The sequence below is a fragment of the Dermacentor andersoni genome, chromosome 1, assembly GCF_023375885.2.
Source record: "Dermacentor andersoni chromosome 1, qqDerAnde1_hic_scaffold, whole genome shotgun sequence".
Classification (NCBI taxonomy): domain Eukaryota; kingdom Metazoa; phylum Arthropoda; class Arachnida; order Ixodida; family Ixodidae; genus Dermacentor; species Dermacentor andersoni.
Genome location: NC_092814.1, coordinates 146,851,615 through 146,875,296, shown reverse-complemented (window position 1 = coordinate 146,875,296; position 23,682 = coordinate 146,851,615). Strand labels below are relative to the sequence as shown.

Genomic DNA, 23,682 nt, shown 5'->3' with positions numbered 1-23,682 from the left:
CTGCTGGAAAGGTTAGCTTACCAATTAACAAGCACGTTGTCACGCACGCACAGGCAACACATCTCACTCTATGACCGCGGACACCCACTTTCAGAAGGCCATCGTTATGGATACACTCTAAAACAAAATTACACCCTTTGGGTCGTATCTTGCCACACAACAAACGTCATCTGTCTTGTCCGCATTTCCTTTAACGCTGCGAGTCCAGTACTTCCCACTAACGGACGGCATGCGCGTTATCAGCACGACATAGCATTCCCGACAGGATAGAAGCGGGCGCGGCGTTTTCAAGAAAGGAAACGCAAGCAATACAGATGACGATTATCGTTGTGTGGTAAATATACACCCCAATGGGTGCACCTCTGTCTAAGAGTGTAGAGCGGCGGCTGCGACGCGCGAATTCCCCGTCGTGCCGCCTCTCGCTTCAACATGAACTAGCCACGCGAGAACACAGCGCACACGAAGCTATCAGCTACATCAGGTCAGCTAGCCTTCGAATCTAGCGCAGGTTGCTTCCAGGATAGGACACGCATTAACCTGCTCCCTTCCTACCGCCCCCCTCATAGCGCGAGATGGCGCGCACCCTGCACTCCATTGCCAGCGCGAGAAGACACCGCCGCATCAAGCCACCTAAAGCCACTATCCTTCTCGGCTCGCCCTCGCAAGCTTTCGCTCACACCTACGGCATACGGCGCGCGGCCGCGATGTTATCGCACTTGCCTTTATACAGAACATCATGGCGGCGACGATCGCGGGAATTCGCCTGGAGTAACCATATAATTGCTATCGCAATAATTTAGCTACGTTAGTGTGATGTACTCTTTGCAAGGCGGCTGTAGCGCATCATTTGAAGTACCTGCAGCCAAGAAATGTGCGTTAGACATATTTGCAACCTGCTTATCCAACAAATCGTCTGGTCAAAAACTCTTTTGGTGTTACATTAATTGCTGACAATTTATGTAACAGTTGGCCATATCAAACGAGGCTTTCCCATTATGGCAAAAACGTTTGTATATAATAGCCTTCTTTTTCATGTCCGTGTTGTGTTCAGTTTATTATGCCATATTTTTAAACAATATAAAATTACTTTCATCTTTTGCATGATTTGGAAAAGCTCATTGCAATATTTAATATTTTCATGCAACTCAAATATAATCCGTTGTTTTTGTAGGTTCCTATGCTGTGCACACATACTAAAGGGGAAACATTGACTGTACTGATACAAAGCATGAGATAAAAGCATTGTAAGCATCATTAGCCTCTCTTTTGCCAGCACACAACTAGTCTAGAGAAGACAGTTTACAAATTTCTAAATATTTACGAAAGTGTCTGACCAAATATTCTTTCACTAAAGGAGCTGAGCCACTGCAAGGTAGGACATAATATATTGGTAAATGATCCTTTGACATATCATGGCAAGATCCGACTTAATATTCTTGTACCATTTAATATAACGCAAAGACCTAAAACAGTTTAACATTTGAAGTAACTCTTACAGGAAACTGATTATATTAGTGCAACCATACTTTTGAAATAATTCATAAAGGATAAATTAAGCTGGACTGTTAAACGAGGCATGCATATTAACATCTCCCACAAAAGCACTATCCAGCGGAAGCAAAAATGATTCACAGTACAAAGGCACAAACGCAATACTACAATATGAAGAGCACATTCATAACTTCCATTGATGACATGAAAACAGGAAAAATGTCAACATGGTTATTTAGAACGAACATATATTGCAATGCCACAGCCATTTAAAGCGATAGCTTTCTTTAGCCACTTCATTCACTTTGGATGGACAACGGCTGATCTCGCACTATAAAACCGGGAGGAGAGTCAACTTGGGTCACTAGGTAGTACGTGGTGGCTGCCTTCTTGCCGAGCAGACAATATGGACCACTGGGTATTTGCTAGAATAACCAGCCTGTTGCTGGCTGCTGCCTGGCCTAGTAGAGCTCTAGGGTCACTGGTATGTGCCACTGGATATGCACCCAAACAAACAACTTCAGCACTGCGTATGTGATTTGTTATGTGCCACTTTTTGGCCAATCCCCAAGAATGAATGTGCCAAGGTGACACAAGGAGTATGTAGCCTTAAATAGCTACGCTGCCTACTTGAGATTGACATCGGCAAACCTCATACAATAGAAACCGGGAGGCCAGTAAACAGCAGAGAGAGAATTCGCAGGCGCAGAGGAGAAGAGCAAGACACCTGATTGGTTGGTACATGTGTGGGTGACGTCAAGCACAAGGGGAGAAGGTGGCAAGGAGGGTGCGCACCCACTGCGAGTGCCACATCTGCGACAGACAGCTCCGCATCGAGTAGAGCTGCTTGAAGGAGAGGCCTTGCGACGAAGTTGCAGCCACGATACTAGGGATACTGGGTGTTGCTACAGTTTCAATTGGGGTGCTGTGATTAAAAGATATACTGCATCGTTGACTCATTTCGCATTGTTGTTGGAAGCGAGACTGCCACTTTGTGTGTCTGCTGATGTGCCCATAATGTTTTGCGATTTACAGATGGCATGGGGATATGTAGCAAGTTACACAAGAAAGCTATCACTGACTTTGGCACTTCTTTTCTATGGTTTCTGTCACATCTTTCCTGAACAATATACAGATATACAATCATATCGGGCAAACAGATATATGTGTATGAATAGCTACCCCAAGGCGCAGTTCAGGGGGCAGTGCCACAACAACCAGATTTTTATGCTTTGAGCATGCACAAGTTCCCTAGATGTCTACACTGCTGTCATGGCAGCTGAGGCATTACTAAGACCTCTCCTTTGTAACAACAGCAAATAAAAACATGTTTAATTTGTGCAGCTGCTGAACAAATACAACCACATCATCATCATCAGCAGCAGCAGCTTGGTTAAGCCCACTGCAGGGCAAAGGCCTCTCCCATACTTCTCCAACTACCCCAGTCATGTACTAATTGTGGCCATGTCATCCATGCAAATTTCTTAATCTCATCCGCCCACCTAACTTTCTGCCGCCCCCTGCTACGCTTCCCTTCCCTTAGAATCCAGTCCGTAACCCTTAATGACCATCGGTTATCTTCCCTCCTCATTACATGTCCTGCCCATGCCCATTTCTTTTTCTTGATTTCAACTAAGATGTCATTAACTCGCGTTTGTTCCCTCACCCAATCTGCTCTTTTCTTATCCCTTAACGTTACACTCATCATTCCTCTTTCCATAGCTCGTTGCGTCGCCCTCAATTTAATTAGAACCCTTTTCGCAAGCCTCCAGGTTTCTGCCCCGTACGTGAGTACTGCTAAGACACAGCTGTTATACACTTTTCTCTTGAGGGATAATGGCAACCTGCTGTTCATGATCTGAGAATGCCTGCCAAACACACCCCAGCCCATTCTTATTCTTCTGATTAATTCTGTCTCATGATCCGGATCCACGGTCACTACCTGCCCTAAGTAGATGTATTCCCTTACCACTTCCAGTGCCTCGCTACCTATCGTAAGCTGTTGTTCTCTTCCGAGACTGTTAAACATTACTTTAGTTTTCTGCAGATTAATTTTTAGACCCACCCTTCTGCTTTGCCTCTCCAGGTCAGTGAGCATGCCTTGCAATTGGTCCCCTGAGTTACTAAGCAAGGCAATATCATCAGCGAATCGCAAGTTACTAAGGTATTCTCCATTAACTCTTATCCCCAATTCTTCCCAATCCAGGTCTCTGAATACCTCCTGTAAACACGCTGTGAATAGCATTGGAGAGATCGTATCTCCCTGCCTGACGCCTTTTTTTATTGGGATTTTGTTGCTTTCTTTATGGAGGACTACGGTGGCTGTGGAGCCGCTATAGATATCTTTCAGTATTTTTACATACGGCTCGTCTACACCCCGATTCCGTAATACCTCCATGACTGCTGAGGTTTCGACTGAATCAAACGCTTTTTCGTAATCAATGAAAGCTATATATAAGGGTTGGTTATATTCGGCACATTTCTCTATCACCTGATTGATAGTGTGAATATCGTCTATTGTTAAGTAGCCTTTATGGAATCCTGCCTGGTCCTTTGATTGACAGAAGTATAAGGTGTTCCTGATTCTATTTGCGATTACCTTAGTAAATGCTTTGTAGGCAACGGATAGTAAGCTGATCGGTCTCTAATTTTTCAAGTCTTTGGCGTCCCCTTTCTTATGGATTAGGATTATGTTAGCGTTCTTCGAAGATTCCGAACCACATATGAGGCCTCAACCAACATGTGCATACATGTCCTAGGGAGAGTTCCTGTACAGGAGCATAGAGTATACTTGACCTCATGCAGTTTGGGTGTTGACAGCAACACGCTTTAGTATGTTATGTTCTTCCATTTATGTACACCACATACAAACAAGGAATTGTGCCTGACAGTCCTCCTACTTTTACAAACACATGCATAGCTCTTTTGTGCCAACATCAAGAATAAACCAAGTAATGTGTTGCTTTGTTTGCTTACTTAACATTAGGCATCACTGAATAGTGATGGTTGCAGCACATAAATTGCATCAAGCACTTTTATTGCAGATGTCAGTTTCCCAAAAAATTCAAGCACAGTGAATTTCATTATTAGAGGTTGCATTTGGACTGTGTCAACTCAAGACTGGTTAAAAGTTTTTTAATAAACAAGGATTATATTGTGTTCTAAAGGAACCAAAGACACAATGAAGTGCATTTTGAAAACTTTTTTTTTCTGGACAGAAATGTCCCAAAACGCGAAAATATTTCGCAATTTGTGACATCATACTATAATACTGGCACCTCAGTTCTGGCATGAAATTTCAAAGTGGGAAACTTAGCCTAGCATTTTATCCACTAAAAACCGACTTTTCACCGCTGAATAAATGCAAGTTGAATACCGAAAAGAAAACACTTCACCAGACTAAACGACCCTTTAGTGCTGCTCTTTAGTGCCCCTTCAAAGCCATATGTCACAACCTACCAATAGCTTATTCCTTCTGGTTCATATTAACTGAAAAAGACAACCTCAGTTATTGTAAGTCGTGATGAATTTCGACTTTATTTACAATCTACGCAGTATGTTGTAAAAGACTACACCAATCACTGGGGCTTCATCTTGTCTCGCAGCATCTGTCTCAGCTCGCCCCTCGTTGGCATAGGTTTTATGAGACCCCGTTTGACAAGTAACCGGATGGCTATTGATGTCCCTCCAAGTGTAACTGTGTAACGAGCTGGAGTGGCCAACTTGTACAAGGCTGAAGCTGTAGCAATGTAGTTCAGTCCAGACTTCCGCAAAGGACTGATGATAGACTCGGGCAGCCCCAGGTATTCCATGATTTGAACAACATCGATACCACTGCAGGGAGCAGAGGAGAGAGGAAAAATAAACAGTGAACATGCACCATACTGGTCCACATGAACTATGAAGGCCTGCACCACACATATTTCAGCCAACATGCACTGCACTTTGGATCAGTGCAATATGCCTGTGTTTCAGCCAGACACTATAACAGTGCTTGCTCTTTCTTCTGGGCAAAATAGCTGATTTGATGATGAAAATGTACTTTGTTTTAGGTGAATAACCCAAGTGCTTGAATGACTAGAGCGAAATCCTTCGTTGACCATTTACATCGATGGATGACTTAGGCTTGTCTGTGGTAATGAAGTCCACTTAGTACACCAAAGATGAGATGAAGACAATCATTGTGCGACATCCCTTCCCCTCCCGTAAGTGGTGCAGCAAAATATCTCTGGGCCAGAAATGATTTTCACCATGAAAGAAAAATGAAAATTACATTATTCTTTAGTTGCCAATTTGTAAAGTTGAAAATTTTCACAAAGCACAAAAATTAACATTTAAAGATATTTTGTCAGCCCTTTGGGGAACAAAAACTAACCAGATAGCTACCCAGAAAAGATGTAGTATACTAATTCTAGCTCAACATTGCCTGATCTAGTTTTGCTGGACATGCAAATAATGGATGCAAGTCACCATGGAGAGTACGCTGTGTTCCAAATGACTGGCTCTGATCCCTGGCACTTAATTAGTCACTGGCACATGTCAGCTTCAAATTGGGTCCTATACATCTTTTCAGAAAAAGCTTGTTGGGTTCAGGCACATTCAAAGCTGGGCTGTGGCAGGCACCATCAGTTGCCCCAAAATAAGCTGCAGGGAGCAGATGCATCCACACACAGCTGCCATAGTCCAAAAAACAGCAGCCTCTGGCAGTATGAAGGTCAGTAGGGCCAGTACTAGTCTTTTGCTCAAGTTAATGCTACCAATTCGGCCAAATCTCACTTTCTCCTAAATACAATGCACAAAATATTAGCCGATTCATTTGGTTTTTCTGACCAATATTGATGTTACTCCCTTCCTCTTCATTTGAATAAACATGACTACCAACAGTCTCAGTATTTGCACTGCTATATAGTGTCACTACTATGGCTATGCAATGTTACACTGGATGCAAGCAAAAACTTCTATATCACAAAAACTACACTTAACATTTCATATTCACTTTTTTTCAAAATGTTGATAAGCTAGCAATTAGTTTCGAGCTATTGCAACGACTGCTGGCAACAGTAGACACTGGGAGAATGTTGCTTCATGGTTAATAAATCTACGAGACAAAAAATTTGATCTCAGCTGTCTACACAGAAGGTGAAACACAGAACTTCCATAGGTACTTACACCTTGATGACTTAGAATGGAGTGAATAGTAAACAAATATTGAAGGGTCTGGCAGAAAAAGAAAAAAGGGGGTGGGGTGGGGCATATAAGTGGGCACAAGCACAGATATAGTAAGGGCATAACTATGCCAGACAAAAATTTGATCCAAGCTGTCTACACAGAAGGTGAAAATACAGAACTTCTAAAGGTACACTTTGATGACTTAGAATGGAGTGAATAGTAAACAAATATTGAAGGGTCTGGCAGAAAAGAAAAAAAGAAGGGGGGAGGGGGAGGGGTTCCTTCAAGTCGACACAAGCACAGATATAGTAAGGACATACACATCATGTTGAAGTTTATTTAAACTTACCATGTTGCTAAGTAGAAGAACGAGCCAAACCAGACGATCGACGTTGCAATGTGCACAGGCAACATGACATACCAATATTCTTTGAACATTTTCTTGTACCGCTGAAATATATTTAAGTTTTCTTCCACAACTTCATCCTTTTTTGGCTCAGCACTGGCTTCCAATGGACTTGCAACACCTTTTTTTAAATCTGCTTTCGAGTCCGACTTCGTGCAGTAGTTTGAAGAGAAAGTACATGTAGAGGTGAGGAACGATGGTTTTGCTGATGTAACACCACATTGCAAAGTTGAGTGCTTGATGTATGCCTTGTGCCATTGCAAATCTGGCAAGAAATATAAAACGGAGTAAGTCTTACGATAGCAAACTACTCACACAGAACAATATTTGGCGCGCATTAACAGAGGCGAATGAGCCAATAAAGAAGAATCCCTCTGATGAAGGATATGTAAAACTGATTAAACTGCATTCTGCCGCGACTTCTACGAATCGGCAATCGTAGCTTCTCTACCACCCCTCCAGCATGTTTCTCTGATGCAGCGTATCTTATTTTTCTTTGCTAATATATACATTCAGCCACAACTTCGACAAGTGATCACAAAAAGGCAATGCTCTGACTGGTGTTGTAGTAGAAGTCCTTGTTAGTCCCCCAAATATCCCCGTTATAACGCTTGCTGCCGAAGTGACCCTAACATTTTTGTTTGTTTGCCCTCCGACTTCTTCGGCGCAGTTCTTCCTCGGTGTTGTCTGAAGATACATTACTGAAAGTCTCCAGTGAAACCTACGCAAACGAGTGTCCCAAAATTTTTTGTATAGAAACGGACAAGCACAGCATTATATCACCAAATAATCAGCATTTTCTTCGTCGAAGAAACGAAAAGCCTTGCACTGGCCAATAATAAAATACTTGACTTCATCTTCAAGATGTGCACTCACAGGGAAGCAACCGGCTGGTCTTCTGCAAGGGGATTTGTCGTAAATGCAACAGCCGAGGCAGTCTGCAGGACGAAACTTCGATTCTCCACAATAAACTAATTGTTGACGACATAGCGGAAATAACTGCTCAATTTTAAAAGTTATTCAAATGACCATCTGCGACAGCGGGATCGTGAGGCAAACCCACAAACACATGAGTCTCAAAGCTCGAAGATGCTATATCAAATACACGTGCTATTCGCAAACCACGTAGAAGCAAGCCAGCGAGCACATAGAGTCGCGGCCGGTCTCGAGGGGTGCGCGCGCTTCTCTTCTTACGGCCTTCGCAATGGGGTCTGTTTCCGCCTCCCACCGCACCGCGGTGGGGTCGCCACTGCCCCACTGCTCCGCCGCTGCGACCGCCGTTCACGCGGAAGGAGAACGCGCGCCCGCTCCAAGTCCGTCCCGCGTGAGTGGTAACCATCAGGTCCTAATATTTCACCCCTATGCATAATGCAACGACCGCGCAATCAGCCTCTTCGATTTGACAGCTAAGAGTTATAAACAACAGAATAATTACCGCGCGCCATCGCGTGCTCTTCTTCAGTATGACTGCATGGTCGCATGAGGCTTTGGTACACTCACGTCAACACTTTCTACCCGTTAAATTTGGAGAGAAACAAATCTATCAGCCTCTTCAGTTTGCCTACTGACGGGTTTTAACCAGTGTGTAGAATTATAAGCGACCTGAAGCGTTTATATGACAGATTCCTAAGAATTCCGAAGCGTATAAGATATAGCTCCTGAAATCTCAAGCGCTGCCGTTTTTGTTTTGCGCGAAAGCGGATTTAGCATGAATTCATGACGCTGGACGGATTCGGACGCTGGACTCATCGAACACGGTTGGCACAGCAACAGGCAAAAGTTTTCTGATGCGGCACCCTGAAACGTAGTCACTCGCGAGGAAATGCCGGCTGCAAACCACACTCGATGCCGACTTGTCGTTGAAGACGAAATTTTCTCTGGAGATGTTTTTGAGCCACTTTGCAAACAGTTCTGAATCACTCGGGATTTGATGAAAGGAAACGCCCTGAGTCTTACCCAACTGCGACTTGCAAAGCGGTACGCAGCAGTACACCATCGCCGCGTTGGATGATCAACGGCGGGCAAGAAACACCGTCGCACAGCAAATAACTTAATCCGTGGAAGAAACGGGTAGAAACGTGCACCAGCGCTCACAACACTTAAGGCCACGCTGCCTGCCGGCACACAGTGCGATGAGAGCACTCCCCGTCCAAGATAGAAATATGCAAGGCTCGGGAAAAAAAAAAAAAAAGCAAGCGCAGACCAACAGTGACGTTTGCGCTTCGCACATAAGAGGGAAGTCAAGTTGGCAGGCTTTTCTGCACATTGTTAAGATCGGCGAATTCGGACCTTGGGATGATTCTTAGAAAACCAACGTAAAGGCGGATGAGTCGGAATTCGAGACATAATTCGACACGCAGCTGCGAGGAATGCCGTTCGCGGAAGCAGCGGCGACAATGGCGTCGTCAGGTAGCCGAATCAGGAGACGATACCCCCATTCCTGACAATGTGGCGAGAAAAAGAAAGCAATGAATATGGCGGCATTTAAATTTATATGAATCCGCCGCGATGGCTTAGTGGTCGGAGTGCTAAGCTACTGAGCCATTTCTATGAAGGCGAAATTCTAGAGGCCCGTGTACTGTGCAGTGTCTGTGCACGTTGAAGAACGCCATGTGGTCGAAATTTCCAGAGCCCTTCACATTGGCGTCCCTCATAGCCCGAGTCGCTTTGGGACGTTAAACCCCCATAAACCATTCCGTTAACCTTCGCATTAACTAAATTCTCTACCAGCACTTAACTTCGGCATGGACTATGAGACATGCTAGAAATTGACCGAAATACGACCTCCGGCATTTCAGACCGCAACATCTGTCATTTCCCTGTCATACCTTTCAGGAACGAGAGTGATTGGACCTTTGATGTTTCTATGGTTCGAATTTCTCTATGAAAACTTCGTTCACGTGTGAACTTATTGGCTGACATGTAGATAAATCATTTGCTTTTTGTTTTCTTTCGTTTCGGTGAATCGTTGAACAAGAAGCAGCGGAAAAACAGCACGAAATCAGGCGATCACCGCCCGCCGCCGCAGAAGCAGGCGGGCAGAGAGCGGTCCCTAGCAGTAGGGTCGTCGCGCCCCTGGCGGCCGCGAAAGGCGTAACTCCTGGAGAAAAACTCCCATTGCTTCCGCGGCGAATGCGAAGGCCGTAAGAAGGAAAGCGCGCGCTCCCCTAGAGACCGGCCTTGATAGAGTTAAGCGAGCATGATATGAAACGACGATACAGCAAGAGTCGGCAACACCTGCAACACCACAAAGAAAACAGTAATTTGTAGTTCCTCTACGCCCAAGTACATTCGCAAGAAATATTACATGTCTACATTTTCACAATATATTTTGGTGTTTAGTAAACGCTAGTCAACACTGATCGCGCATATCTCGTTGACTGGACATTATCAGCATCATGAACTCCCGAGCGCCATATTTAAAGTGGTTGTACCGTTGTACATGGTTGTACGTGGTTGTACCATGCGTGGGTTGTCTAACAACAATGCAACATGGCTAACGTAGGCGCGTTTCATACAATAATTACTTTTATTGTAAGAAACTCTGTGGACGAAACCAGTGAGGACGAGACGTTCATTTCAGGCATTGTTTGGGGGGTCGCCAGCGGTTTGTGCGCAGACGCGGAAGAGCGGGTGCGCGAAAGAAAATGGCTTTTGCTCTCTGAATATATGACTCTAACTAGGCAGTACCCATGGCAGTACGGAGGAGGTTGCTTCGCGCGTGTTGTAGGCGTGTGTCCCTAGGAGTGCTGGCATTATGGAGTGGGGTCGAGTTTGTTCATGGTCTGACGCTGGCTGACGGCGCGGTAAAATAGGTGAAGCAGCGTGCACTGACGCCCGATTTGGCGACGGCTGTGTCGGACAGACTGTCTCGCACCTGCGGCGCTCGTGCTATAGCTTTCTCGCGCCTTACGGCGATGTATGTACCTTGTAAATAACATCACAGATGTTTCTGAGGGAGCAGTAGCGACCGTAGTAGAGCCCGGGCCGCATATATTGAAAATCTAGAAGGCAGAGCGCCTTAGCAACCGCGGTTGAACGCAAGTGGCTGAAAGGCCGCCGGTGACGATGACTGACTCAGCACCAGCGCCGCAGGCGCGAGAAAGTCTCCGACTAGGGTGGGGCGCGCGCATCGAGGCACCCTATCTCCGACATGCCTTCAGAGGCAAAGTTCCGACTGGTGTTGCAGAAGTCGCGGGGCGCGGTAGTGCTGAAGTTAGCTTCCCAAGTTGGCGGCTGGACGAAATTATATTTATTCAATCGTGTTTTTTTTCTTTCTTTTTTTTTTACTAATTGAAACAACGTGTCATTATTTCGCATTATTGGCGGCGCCTCCAGGACACTAAAGCTAGAACCCGGACTGGTCCGTGAGTTGGGGCTCGCCGTGGCCGGCGCGTGTCAGGGATGTATAAGATAGGCTGTCCGCTATCGCGGACACCCATTTTTTTATGCGAACACCCCTTGGCACGCTTCGGCCTCCGCGGCCCCAACTCACGTGCCGCCCTGCTTCCAGCTTTGATCCACCCGCTACCCCTTGGGTGCCCCGGAGATCCTGCGCCGCCTGCTTTATTATAACCTTAGGTGCTCTCCTGAGGCCTCCGTTTGCTGGTTGCATGTGCCCTCCTGGAGCAGTGCTTGTAAAAAATCCAATCTATCGTCGCGACGAAAAAAGCAACACCACTTATACAACACCAGTCAGAACCTTGCCCCTTCAGACACAGCGATCACCAAATGGGGCGTTCGTGCACACTGCCTCGCCGCGCGGGCAGCCAGCGGAGCGTAAACAAACTCGACCGCACCCCGCAATGCCGGCATGTCTAGGGGACAAACGCATACAACACGCACTAAGAAACCTCTTCCGTAGTGCCAAGGTAGAGCCATATATTCAAGGAGCAAAAGCCCCCAGATTTTCTTACTCGCGCCTGCGCACAAATGGCTGGCGATCCCTCAAATGAACGTGTCGTGCTAACGTAGCATGCTTGGAGGATGAAGGCATGGCTGAGCATGCTGCCGAAGTCCCAGAGACAGCCAAGGCTTGACTCTTCTGCTACTTTGTTTTTCGGTCTTTTCTTTCCTTTTTTTGAGAGAAGCTTTTTTTAACGGAGTGTGCAGATCTGGACTGGTTTTGCACACGGGAACAGCGCTTGGACGGCACGAAGCACCTTGTCTGTCGTCCCCACTTCATCCCGTACAAGCGCTGTTTGTTCCTGTCCTAAAGTGCTTTCTTTGCCTACCCTCCATTTGGTGTGGCTGCTGCCTGCGCTGTTGGGTCGGTTGGTATTTCGATGGATATATTTGTGGATTATATATTTTATATGAAGCTAGCTTAGCAGGACTCTTTAAGGAACTGTCAAGCATTGTTTGGGATATCATTGGCCTTAGTGAGGTTAGAACAACTGGTGAGGCTTATTTGCAACTTCCGTAGACTGTCACGCCACCCCACGGCCATTGGCAAATTTTTTTCAAAGAGTATCGGAGTAACAGCGGGTGGCGTGGCGGTAGCACATTTGCTTGCTTTCTTCGCGGCGGCCGGTAGACTTGATTATCTGTTTTTACGCATCGTTTGTGCAAGATAAAATTCAAAAGCAATTGCATGTGCTGCATGCCGCAAAGCACCAGCATAGTTGTGGCAAGTGAAGTGAGTCTCCATTCGTTCCCCAAAGATGCTGCAAAGAAGAAAGAACGGGTTGTCAAGTTGTGAATTGGCAAGGCAGGCACAGCACCGATGAAAGTGTGCAGTGCACATTTCATCGGCAGTGACTTTTTCTGCAGCCATGTGGTTAAGAAAATGAAAGTTCTTTGCTTATGTGCATTCTTTTATTTGTTTTTCTACGGATAATTGACGCATTAGTTAGAAGAAACAGAGCTTGCGACAGTGTATTGCAGCAGCGTGAACAACGGCGTGGCTTTGATCCTGAGTATAAGGAGTACGTGAGCAAGCGTCGGAAGTATTTGCTCAGGTTTCACCTGCAGTAACTCATAGTGTGTGTTTGCCATGGTGTCTCGTTTCGCCAGAAATGCACATTTTCATTCTTGCTGCATGCCGGGGTCCTCCGCATGGCCAAGCTCAAGCTGTGCACTTGTGGCCTGCGCAATGAGAACACACGAGCATTTAACATAAAAACTGACGTTGTAGCACTTTGTCGCAGCTCTATAGAAATGCTACAGTAGATCTACGTGGGTGGGCATAGTATTTGACCGTGTTTCACCGGCAGCAGCCCGCATTGTGGTCACTGTTGTATCACCGCTGTACCACAGTGTGGTCACCATTGTATTTTTACATTCTGGGCTGTATCCTGTGCACCATTGCACAGCCAAGCTTTGCGGCTCCAGTGGCCCCGAAAACAAGATTGGTAGAGCATAGAACACAAGCACCGAATTCGCGACGTGAGCGCAACAAGCTTCTGTCGGGACTCCTCATCACTTGAACGATAATACAACTGTACCAGGTAGCATGTGTGGGTTTATTGACCGGTTGCCTGCACCCAAAAAGATCACATTCTCGTGACGTCTGCGGCAGAAAGGATGTTCCACATCCGCTGCCAAGGTATGTGAGTGGTGGCGCTGGCTAACGCTCCCAGGGTTCTACTAGGAAACATAAATACGCAAGAAAGTGGATGGGGAAATGGCGGCACCGTAGCTCAATTGGTAGAGCATCGCACGCATAATGCGAAGGTTGTGGGATCATTCCCCACCTGCGGCAAGTTGTTTTTTCATCCACTTTCATTTCCATTAATTTATCGTTTCTTTATTTCATTTATTAGACACAAGTAATTTCCCCTATGTTGTCCTCGGTGTCAGTGTTTGTTGGCTTCTTATGATATGACTAATAAAAATAGGGCCCCTCGGTTAACCCCCTTTCTTCTCATATATATACAACAGTCATGAGATGAGCTCTACTTATCCCATTGATCACTGCACTTACTTTTTTCTCTCTTCCATAGCTGCAGATGAGATCTGTTCCATGTTATTAGCTTTGAAGCATACTAGCCCTGGCTTAGGTAACATTTCTGTATTTCATCTAATAATTGTTGCACCACTCATCTCTGAAACACTCTGTATAATAATTAATCATATTTTTAAGTGCAGTATTTTCCAAGTTCACTTAAAGAAAGTTAAGATCGTTCCTGTTCATAAGAAAGTTTGTAAAAGTGACGTGTTTACTATCATCCTATTTCTATTCTCTCACAGATTAGCAAAACTGTTGAGAACTTATTCTGTAAACACTTAAATATTTAAATTTAATTTAAATTTTATTTTATTAAATCTTGTTGATTTGATTTTTGCACTGGCGGCTCAACTAACTTAGCTTTAATATCACTAAATTGTTACATTCTACACTCGATTGATACTGGTAACTTCATTGGTTTTGTGTTTTTGGATTTTACTAAAGCTTTTGATACAAATAATTGTAACATCCGTTTTGCCATGCTAGAAGCCCTGGGAATTGCCAATCCAACACTAAAAATTCTAAAAAGTTACCTGCAGATCGTTGCCCTGGCTGTGGCAGCTCGCCCACAATCTTCCACGTCACGAATGAGTGCACTGCAAACCTCTTTCCTCCCTTGCCAACACTCCTTTATCCACTTCGCAACAAAGAGCTGTGGGACAATGCCCTCCGCGACGGACCTCCCGAGGTCCTCCGAGCTGTGATACAACGGGCTCGAAACATCACCGGAATCATCTTAGGGACCCTGGACTGAGGGTTCCTCCCACACTGCTCTTACCATTCAAATATTATTAATAAAGATGTTTTACTCTCTCTACCTGCATGATAGACAACAAACAGCTTTTCCAGGAGGTGCTTACTCTGATACTAAAGTTATTAATCAAGGTTTACCACAGAGCTCAATACTAGATCCTTAGTATTCTGCATTTGTATTAATGATTTACCCAAGTGGTCTTAATTCTGCACAGCGTACTATACGCAGATAATACTATAGTATTAAGAAGATGGTATACCATCTTCTTGTATGACAAATCTTTAACAACCTTAATCTTTAATCTAAACAATGAGCTTGAACAGATTGTTGCATGGTACTCTTCCAATCACTTAACTATAAATCCTGCCAAAACTCAATTCATTATTCTTTTTTAACAAGCGAAATAATACCCGGCATACCTGAGATATCTCTAAATGGTCATCACATGTCCACATCTCACTGTGCATTATTTTTGAGCATCAAATTGGATTCTAACCATAGAGTTTTCTAAACACATTGCCTTCATTAAGCAAAAGTGTACCTTCAGTATTAGAGCATTAATCAAATCATGAGCATATTTTTCCACCCACATGTTGTTACCATTGTACTTTGCTTTCGTTTGTAGTCACATCAATTAAAGCATTGTTTCACGGGTAAATACATATTACTATCATATCTCATCTATTCTCTACTTACAAAACCAAGCAATATGCATTATCACTAACAGCATTTTTTTTTTTTTTTACAGCGCAGCTGTTTATGCGGACCCTGTGACGTCATTGTCGAACTTTGCTAAAAGGGGGCCACATGACCTATAGCGAGAGAAGAAAAGAGCTCAACAAGGGCAAAGGGGTTGGCGTGACCCCTTTCCCCCTATGAGAATGCTATCTTATACGCGAATCTTATACGGTTGTCACACGGTGCATTTTCGGCGACCGAGCCAGATCGACATTGAATTTATCGACAATTAATTCCACCCTACCGCGAAAGAAACAAATATTATGCTGGCGGTTTGCGGCCAACGAACAGTGCCCATCAATTGAAATGCGATACTAAGAGTGCGTGGCTGCTGGCACGTCAATCGTCAAACCAATCCAACCAATCGTCAAAACGATCGCAGCGCCCGCATCTCCAGTGATGGGCCTTGTGCCCATTATACGGAGCTTTGGATTAGTGATTCTGCACATTCCATCCCAGCTACAACTATGGAAAGACCATGAGTAGTGCTTACTGCTGAGAAAGAAGCTGCCTACTGTGAGCGTCAGCACAAAAAAGGGGCGGAGCAACTTGCACGCGAAAAAAAAGTATGGCAATACACAGACAGAAACCTGAAACGAAAAAAAAAAGAAAGAGACGCTGGGAGAACTGCAAAAAACAAGCACTCCTAAAGCATGCTCAGCATGCAAAGCACGCAAAAGCGAAAATGAAGTGAAAGAATGTTGAGATAAAAGATTTACAATACAGACTGCTTCCAAAGTTTGACTTGCATGATGTAACACTCGGTGTAACTAACACAGCTTCGCTGTTCGACTATCTTTAGAGACTGGAAGGGGCGGTGATTTTTTTTTTAATCTTAATTACTTTGTTATTTTGTAAAAACAACGTCCTTCTTGTGACGAGCTTGTTCAGCTGTCATCTCACAATTTTGTTCGATAAATTACTTACTAAACACCTTTTCCAGTAATTAATTGATTTTAGCTATGTTATTAACAAATAACGCTAGGTTTGTATGGTACTCCAATTTTCTACTGCCTATGGTTCATTGTAACTATGGAAAAATAGCACTATTGTTGTTCATGGCTATAAAACTATGGAATGATTTGCCTAACTCTATGAAATGTTAATCATCCTTTCATCCATTTAAACAGGTCCTGAAGCATATTCACTTGCATAAGTGAGTTTAGATTGCTCGATCATTATACTACCTTGTTTCATTTGTATCTATTGTTAGTATTTTTATGTACTAAAGCATTTTATATTGACATTATATTTAATTTGTTCAGTTTTTCTTATGTTTTATTTCACGCCATTGTGTTCGTTCTTTTTCTTTTTTAGATATTTTCACCTTTAGTTTTTCCTAGCTTGCTGATCTTTTCACACTTCTCTACATTTTTATCATTAATTGAGAGTCCTGCTGCAGTCGTTGACTTTGGGACCCTCGTCTGTATATTATTTCTAACCCATTCACAGTACGTTAACAAATAAAAAGATTCCTGCAGAAACTCCTCTGGTAGTTATCTATAAGTACACGTAAGCATTGTGCCACTTGCTCATCTCCAAGCAGCCCAGTGTCATTATCAATGTTATGAAGCTTTATCCGACCAGTATCAACCCTTATCAACCTTCATCGGTTGTTGTCAACCTTATTGAACATGATCCGACCCTTATCAACTCTTATCGGTCCTTATAAACCTCGATGTCCAGCGAAGCTGTTGCCACTACATCTGCTGAGGGGGGTATGCAGTGCTTTATTGATGGTTCGGATGCTTGCTTTGAGCTTGTTCTTTATTTAAACATATGCTGTTCTATGTGTTGTATAGGTTATTTCAGTGAATGTATGCACTGTTCGCTTCACTTTGCTGAGCACTTAAGTGGGAATGAGCCATTGCATTTTTTGCTTGCTTATGGGGGTATGAGCCATTGCTTACATAGTTATGAGCCATTATTTAGGGGGGTATGAGCCATTTCATTCATCTTACGTGATGGACGTAAAGGATCGATTCTCGTTGGGTAGGCATAGAAATGCTTACGCATTTAATGAACTGAAACTGATGACGTATTTACTGGATTAAGAGCATGCATGTTAATTCATGAACACTCCTATATGTGTAGCACTAGCAATGTTCCCTGCTTGCTTTTGTATAGATATTTTATTAGCACTGCATCTTTAGCATTGAACATTCTATCAGCTGCACAATTCATCACATTACTCGCTACTGTTTTGTGTCATTATTTGACTTTTCTTGTGCTTCAATCAATCCCCAAAATTTGTGCAGAATACATTTGGATTCCCTTTAATTATTTTCCAAATAAGCCTGTCTTGTACACTATGTGCACAGCAAGACTATGTGGAAGACAACATATTTTGTGGAACATTTCGAGAATAGATATCTTGAATCTTACTCATATGCATGCTGCAGACACTGAATGACCTCAGTTGTGTGATTGCAACATGTGCCCAAGGGTGGGAGGTTAATTAGTCAAATCTGTGAGCGACATGTACAGCATGGCCTAAACAAATTATGTAAGTGGGCTGACAAGAATAGATTTAAACTAAACCCTCAAAAAAGCATGTGCATTCTTTTCTCGAAAAAGAGAGGTATACTGCCTGACCCCACTATCTATCTTAATGAACAATGGCTATCTGACAGCTATAAACATAAGTTTTTTAGAAATTATCTTAGACTCCAAACTAACTTTTGTTCCTCACCTTAGGTATCTTAGAGCGAAGTGTCTGAAGACAATGAATCTACTGAAGCTCTTGTCCCGTACATATTGAGGAAGTGACAGGAGATGCCTTTTGAGCCTCTACAAAAGCCTTATACAGTTCTACCTCGACTACGGAGCTACAGTACATAACTCTGCTGCACATAGTGTTTTGAAGATGCTAGATCCCGTTCACCACTTAGGTATATGCCTAGCTAGAGGTGCTTTCAGGACTAGTCCCGTAGAAAGCCCATATGTAGAATCTAATGAATGGTCACTGCATCTCCAAAGGACATATCTAAGTTTTTCCAATGCTCTCAAGGTTAAATCAGATGTGGAGCATCCATGTCGCTCATCTATTCGTGACAGCTACTGCCAGGCTGTTTCGTAACCGCCCAGCTATTAGGGCCCCATTAACCTTCCTTTGGAAGCACGGGCAAGAGACGCAGGTGTCCCACTTCTAGACATTGTCCTAATGGCTCCCACTCGCCTGCCCCCACCATGGAAATGGCAGACCATTGAATGCAATATCTCTTTTGTAGAAATATCAAAGCATGCACCGGAAGCACATTACACTCCCATTTTGGTGAACTCCAGGAGAAGTACTCCTGCACAGAATACTATACAGAGGCTTCCAAGTCCTCTACTGGTGTTTCTTATGCCGCTCTCAGACCTTCATTTTCAACATTCGGGGCAATAAATCCACACACAAGTATCTTTACAGCGGAAGCCTATGATATACTCTTGGCTATTCAACACATAAGGCTCACAAATCGTGCTAGGACTATTGTGTTTACAGATTCATTAAGTGTAATCAAAGCCCTAATTAGGCCATAAAAACATAAGAACTCTGTCTTTAGTGAGCTGTACAGCTTGTTGTGCTCCACATATATGTGCAATCAAGTGATTGTCATATGGGTACGTGGCCACAAAGGTATCAAAGGCAATGTAGCTGCTGATGAAAACACTATGTCAGTAACTTTTGGTGACAGCAATGTAAATATCCCCATCACTGCCACAGACCTAAAGTCTTTTCTATGCCATAAGATGAGGAAGCATTGGCAAGGACAGTGGAATAGCCAAGTATTCAATAAGCTACATGATAAAACCAAAGCTAGGGAACTGGATAACTGAAAAAACAGCACGATATAAGGAAGTACTTGTTTGTCGATTAAGTATAGGACACACTTACAGTACTCACTCTTACCTCTTGACTGGGAGCGATCCTTCAACTTGTAGCAAGTGCGGCAATAATGTCACAGTTCTCCATGTTCTTATTCAATGCCCTGCAATAGAAGGAAAGAGGAAAAAGTATTTCCCTTCTGCATATCGTGACAACATACTTGTACAGCCGGCATTTTTTCTTAGCAATGAACTGCTTTTTAATCTGCAAATCGTCTTGGACTTTTTAGCTGAAACAGACACTCTGAAAATCATTTGGCCAGGTAATTTTAGCATGTGATTAACAGCCCTTATATGCAAGAGTCCTTTTGAAGCTCTTGTGTCACTGTTATGTTTTGTTGCATCACATTTTTAATAAAACCCAGTTGTCATAGCCCACAACATTAACTAGTCAGTGTCATTATTTTAACAGCTATATCTCTTGCACCGTTTACAGTGACAGTTTTTTAGGGCTTTTTACAGCCATGCCACATGTTTCATGAAGAATACATTGTCCATGCCATCAACAATTCATCTAACATTACCATTTGTCATGGCACTCTTTGGCCATACCTGGCCCTTGCACCATAAAAAATGCCACACATCATCAATAACTAGTAGAATTTGTTAAAAGGGCTAATTGTTCATTGGAAGATGTCGTTCAAATAATGTCTGCCTGTTTGAGTAATCAGCCGAAGTGGCAGGATTGCAAGCGCTATCTCCCGCAAATGATTTTCTAAAATTACGTACTGGTTAAAAAACACATAGAATATTCAAATGAATTAGCTTTCGCCGTTTATTTGCAGCACAAATATAAATAGTTAAACTGCCACATTGCTGACTATATAACTTTTTTAATTCAACGCCCTCTCCTTGTGCTTGATACCTGCTTGGACAAATATGTCCAATTACGTGTATAGCCACTCGTACACCACCATTAGAACACCTCATTGTTGTCCTTTGTTTCCATGTAACTAACAGCATTCTTCAGTATACTAAAGATATGAAGATCTGATGAGGGAAGTTGAAGGTTGCTTGATTCCATCTATTACCTCATCACTTGCAATACATATCCAGACATATTGGTGCATCTCTTTTATGGTTCAGGCACCAGTAAGCCAAACTCGCACAGATGTCAGCTCGTAACAAATAATGTGATGGGGTAATTGTCCTCTAGTGTTTAATAATGATGCCCCTTTAGCTTCCTTGATGTCCGCGTTTTTTGTTTGTCTTTTACATATTATTTCCTTTATAGAGGCAAAGGTGAAGAGTTAATAAGTAGAAATCAATAGTTTGACGAAAACTCGTCTGGATGGGATTGCTTATAGTCTAGGGTAAAACATTTTCATTGTGAACAAGGCCCCTGTATGGGAGCCGAAATGTCTTGGTTTCATTTTCTTTTAACGTTTTGGTCGGTGCCCGTTTTACCCTTGACTTGAAGGCACTGAAGTGATCCCATGCCGTAGAAAAAGGGGACAACTCATAACTCACGTTTGCTGGTAATGGTTCTGGTCTTAACGTAATTAGCATTCTTTGGGAACTTCTCCCACTTTACGGTATCTCTGTTCATCACTTCCTAACATACCTCTTTTGCTACAACCTGGGTGACTGGGTAGATGCATGGTCTAATGTGTATGTGACACTGGCTATGTGCCGCTCTTCGATGAACCTCTTTCATGCCAACTTGGCTCAGGTACGTACCGCTTTTCAATGAGTCATCCTGAAAGTCATCCATATCAGTCATCCTGATATGGTTTAATTCTACCAGAATTGGAAGTGAGAATATAAACTACTGGGGCAAAAACATATATGCTGTTCATTTTAATGACACTCAACATGAAATGCCATTATTTAGTGTTGTATACTGCCCAGCCAGTTGTGATATGTCTGGAGAGCATGTAATGATAAATTTGTGTCACCTGCTTAAGATATTACTTTTCCTGGCCGTAAGCATGTAAGAATTAAGAAATTTAGTCAAAAAATCAACATAACTTGACTATAGTTTAAAAATTCTTTCCTTAAGAGATGGAAGGTATACTTTCCATCTTTTAAGCTAAGAAACTGTATGGCTTCTACCTATACAAACTGATGGGAAACTAATTATTAAGCCATGCATGCACAAAATGCTGAATTACCTAATTGAGTCTTGTTTAACTTTATGGCCCAGACCTGGGGCGGGGGGGGGGCAACAAATAATTATAGAAATAATTCCTTGTTTGTACACATTACAGTTAGACGAAGCCACTCAGCAAGTAGAATACAAATATATTATTGTGCTTTGGTGAATGGATGAGTCGTTTACGCCTGCAGCATAGTTTGATTATACAGGGCAGACATAATCTATTGTGGTGTACTGTGCAAGTTTATAATTAAATTTTTCATATCCAGTGAAGACTCAAAACCAGAATTCAATACATGTACTTTTTGGCCTTTAGTCGTGGTTGTAGATTCCCTGTTTTCATCTCGACTGCATCTTAGTCATTGTTGTTTGCTTGTCTTCTTTTAAGAGCTGGATAATTATATGTAGGTATAGGTAGTGTAGCACTGCAATCAGAATAGCACTACAAGCTTTTTAAAAGCATTTTAGCAAAAGCTGTTTTGTTTGATATTCCCATATGCATTGCAATCACTATAGCTTACCTAGTCATTTACACACTCCCACATTGAGGGTTCAAATTATTCTTGCAAGAAGCATACTATACTGAAATGTGCAGAGGAGAATTATTGAGAGGTAAAAGAGTGGTATCGAAGATAGCAAGAACCAGTCTGCATATTTCAGGCAGAATTTATTGAAGCCAATTACATGAAGGTGAGTTTTGCTTAGAGATAACTTGATGGCTATTTTACAAGGTTCACTAGTATATGTGTATAGTACTACAAACAGTCAAGGGAGTTTTCAGGTACTCCTTTTAACTCAATTTATTTGGATTAGCTTTAGGTATAGTCTTCAGTAGAGGCTTCTCCAGGGGTCCAGAAACACAGTTAGTTTTTGTTTCTTAATTACAGACAGTAATTGTTAAGCTACTGCAAAAGCAAATTCATCAGATTCTGCTGCTTTTTAGGCGAATTAATAAGTTATAATATTGCACAGAGGGTGCACTTGAAGACAAGGACTGAGTGAGGCCCAGTAGGTTTCTAGATGAGACCAGTTGGCCTGTAAAAATCCAGTTGGATTCCATTTGAAACCAGCTTGACCAGGCTAACTAGAACCAGTTGGATTCCCAGTTGAATATTTTCACCTGTGAGAGCCTACGCTCGTATAGCATGCCATAGTGGCATGAATATACATTGTGTGCAACACTGAGACATCTTGAAAGGATGGAAGAATTATATTGTACACTTGTGATAAGCTTCATTCAGGCACTGCTCCCATATTCTATCATTGTCATCATCACTTTCTGGGTAGCTTTCCTGTTTATTCACAATTCAGGATTTTATTCACCATTTCCTTCCTTTTGTCATTCTGCACGCATTTCTTAGCTCTTTTGGTAATATATAGTGTGTGAAAGTAAACACTAACTTAACAATGCTTAGACAGGAGAGCATGCACAGATAGCAAGCTCCCACACTGTAGTTTTGTAGTTCTGTGGCCGTTGTTCGTTGTGTATGGTGAGTCCCTGCATAGGCACAGGCTTCTTCTAACCCAAGTGCCTGTACCATCTATAGCCTGTGGACCATATGCCCAACTGGAGAACTTGTCTTGTGCTCAGACTGAGGCCAGATGAATGTTCCTTCATATCAGATAAGTGGATTGCATCCAGTGCCCAATTTCAGCCCTGCAGTGATGTGCAGATTGTTTGCATGCCAGTGCAAATGTTTACTGGGAGCAATTTTGCATGAAACATTGCGAGTCTCACTGCACTTAATATTGCACTGCTTTGCACATTCAGTGAGTCTCCAATTCTTTTTTGAAAGGTGACATGGCTTTTAAGAAAACTCATATGTTGATCAGCTTCTTCAGCCCAGTATATGTTGTCATAATTGGCTTGTGTAGCTGCTCAAATGCACCTTTCATAGCAGCTATATAGTGCACTTGTGAAATGACTACTGCAGATGTCGACAGCAGTGGACAAAGAGACCTGCATTGGCTAATACATAGTGCACACAGTTTTTTTGTTTGAATTTATAGATAGTATGTACAATTAAAAATCAATATGATTTATCTATCATATACTAAGATCGCTCAATCCCAACCGAACTTCTCACCCCAACCCCACCATTTCTAGAGCTTCAGTCCACTGGCAGATTCAGAAAGGAAGCGCTGCTCCCCCCCTCGTGAAACATTCTGGCACTTTCCACTCACATAATTGAGATTAAGTGTGTAAT

The 23,682-nt window shown here is 42.9% G+C and overlaps 1 protein-coding gene and 1 long non-coding RNA gene across 2 annotated transcripts in view; both read right to left on the bottom strand.

Annotated features, from left to right (window-relative positions):
* Positions 1 to 4,999: 4,999 nt before the first annotated feature.
* On the bottom strand, positions 5,000 to 8,264 carry LOC126544864 (uncharacterized protein C18orf19 homolog B). The gene is made up of 3 exons (XM_050192395.3): positions 7,943 to 8,264; positions 7,010 to 7,331; positions 5,000 to 5,325 (listed from the first exon to the last, which is right to left on the bottom strand). The coding sequence occupies exons 1-3, from the start codon at positions 8,052 to 8,054 to the stop codon at positions 5,070 to 5,072; spliced, it is 690 nt and encodes a 229-aa protein (XP_050048352.2). The 5' UTR covers positions 8,055 to 8,264; the 3' UTR covers positions 5,000 to 5,069.
* Positions 8,265 to 12,848: 4,584 nt separating this feature from the next.
* The window catches only part of LOC126544879 (uncharacterized), a 36,228-nt gene continuing 25,394 nt past the window's right edge, over positions 12,849 to 23,682 (bottom strand). The window contains exons 4-5 of the long non-coding RNA XR_011893582.1: positions 19,403 to 19,481; positions 12,849 to 13,153 (exon numbers count right to left, since the gene is read on the bottom strand). This is a non-coding gene — a long non-coding RNA (uncharacterized lncRNA). The remainder of the gene's footprint in view (positions 13,154 to 19,402; positions 19,482 to 23,682) is intronic.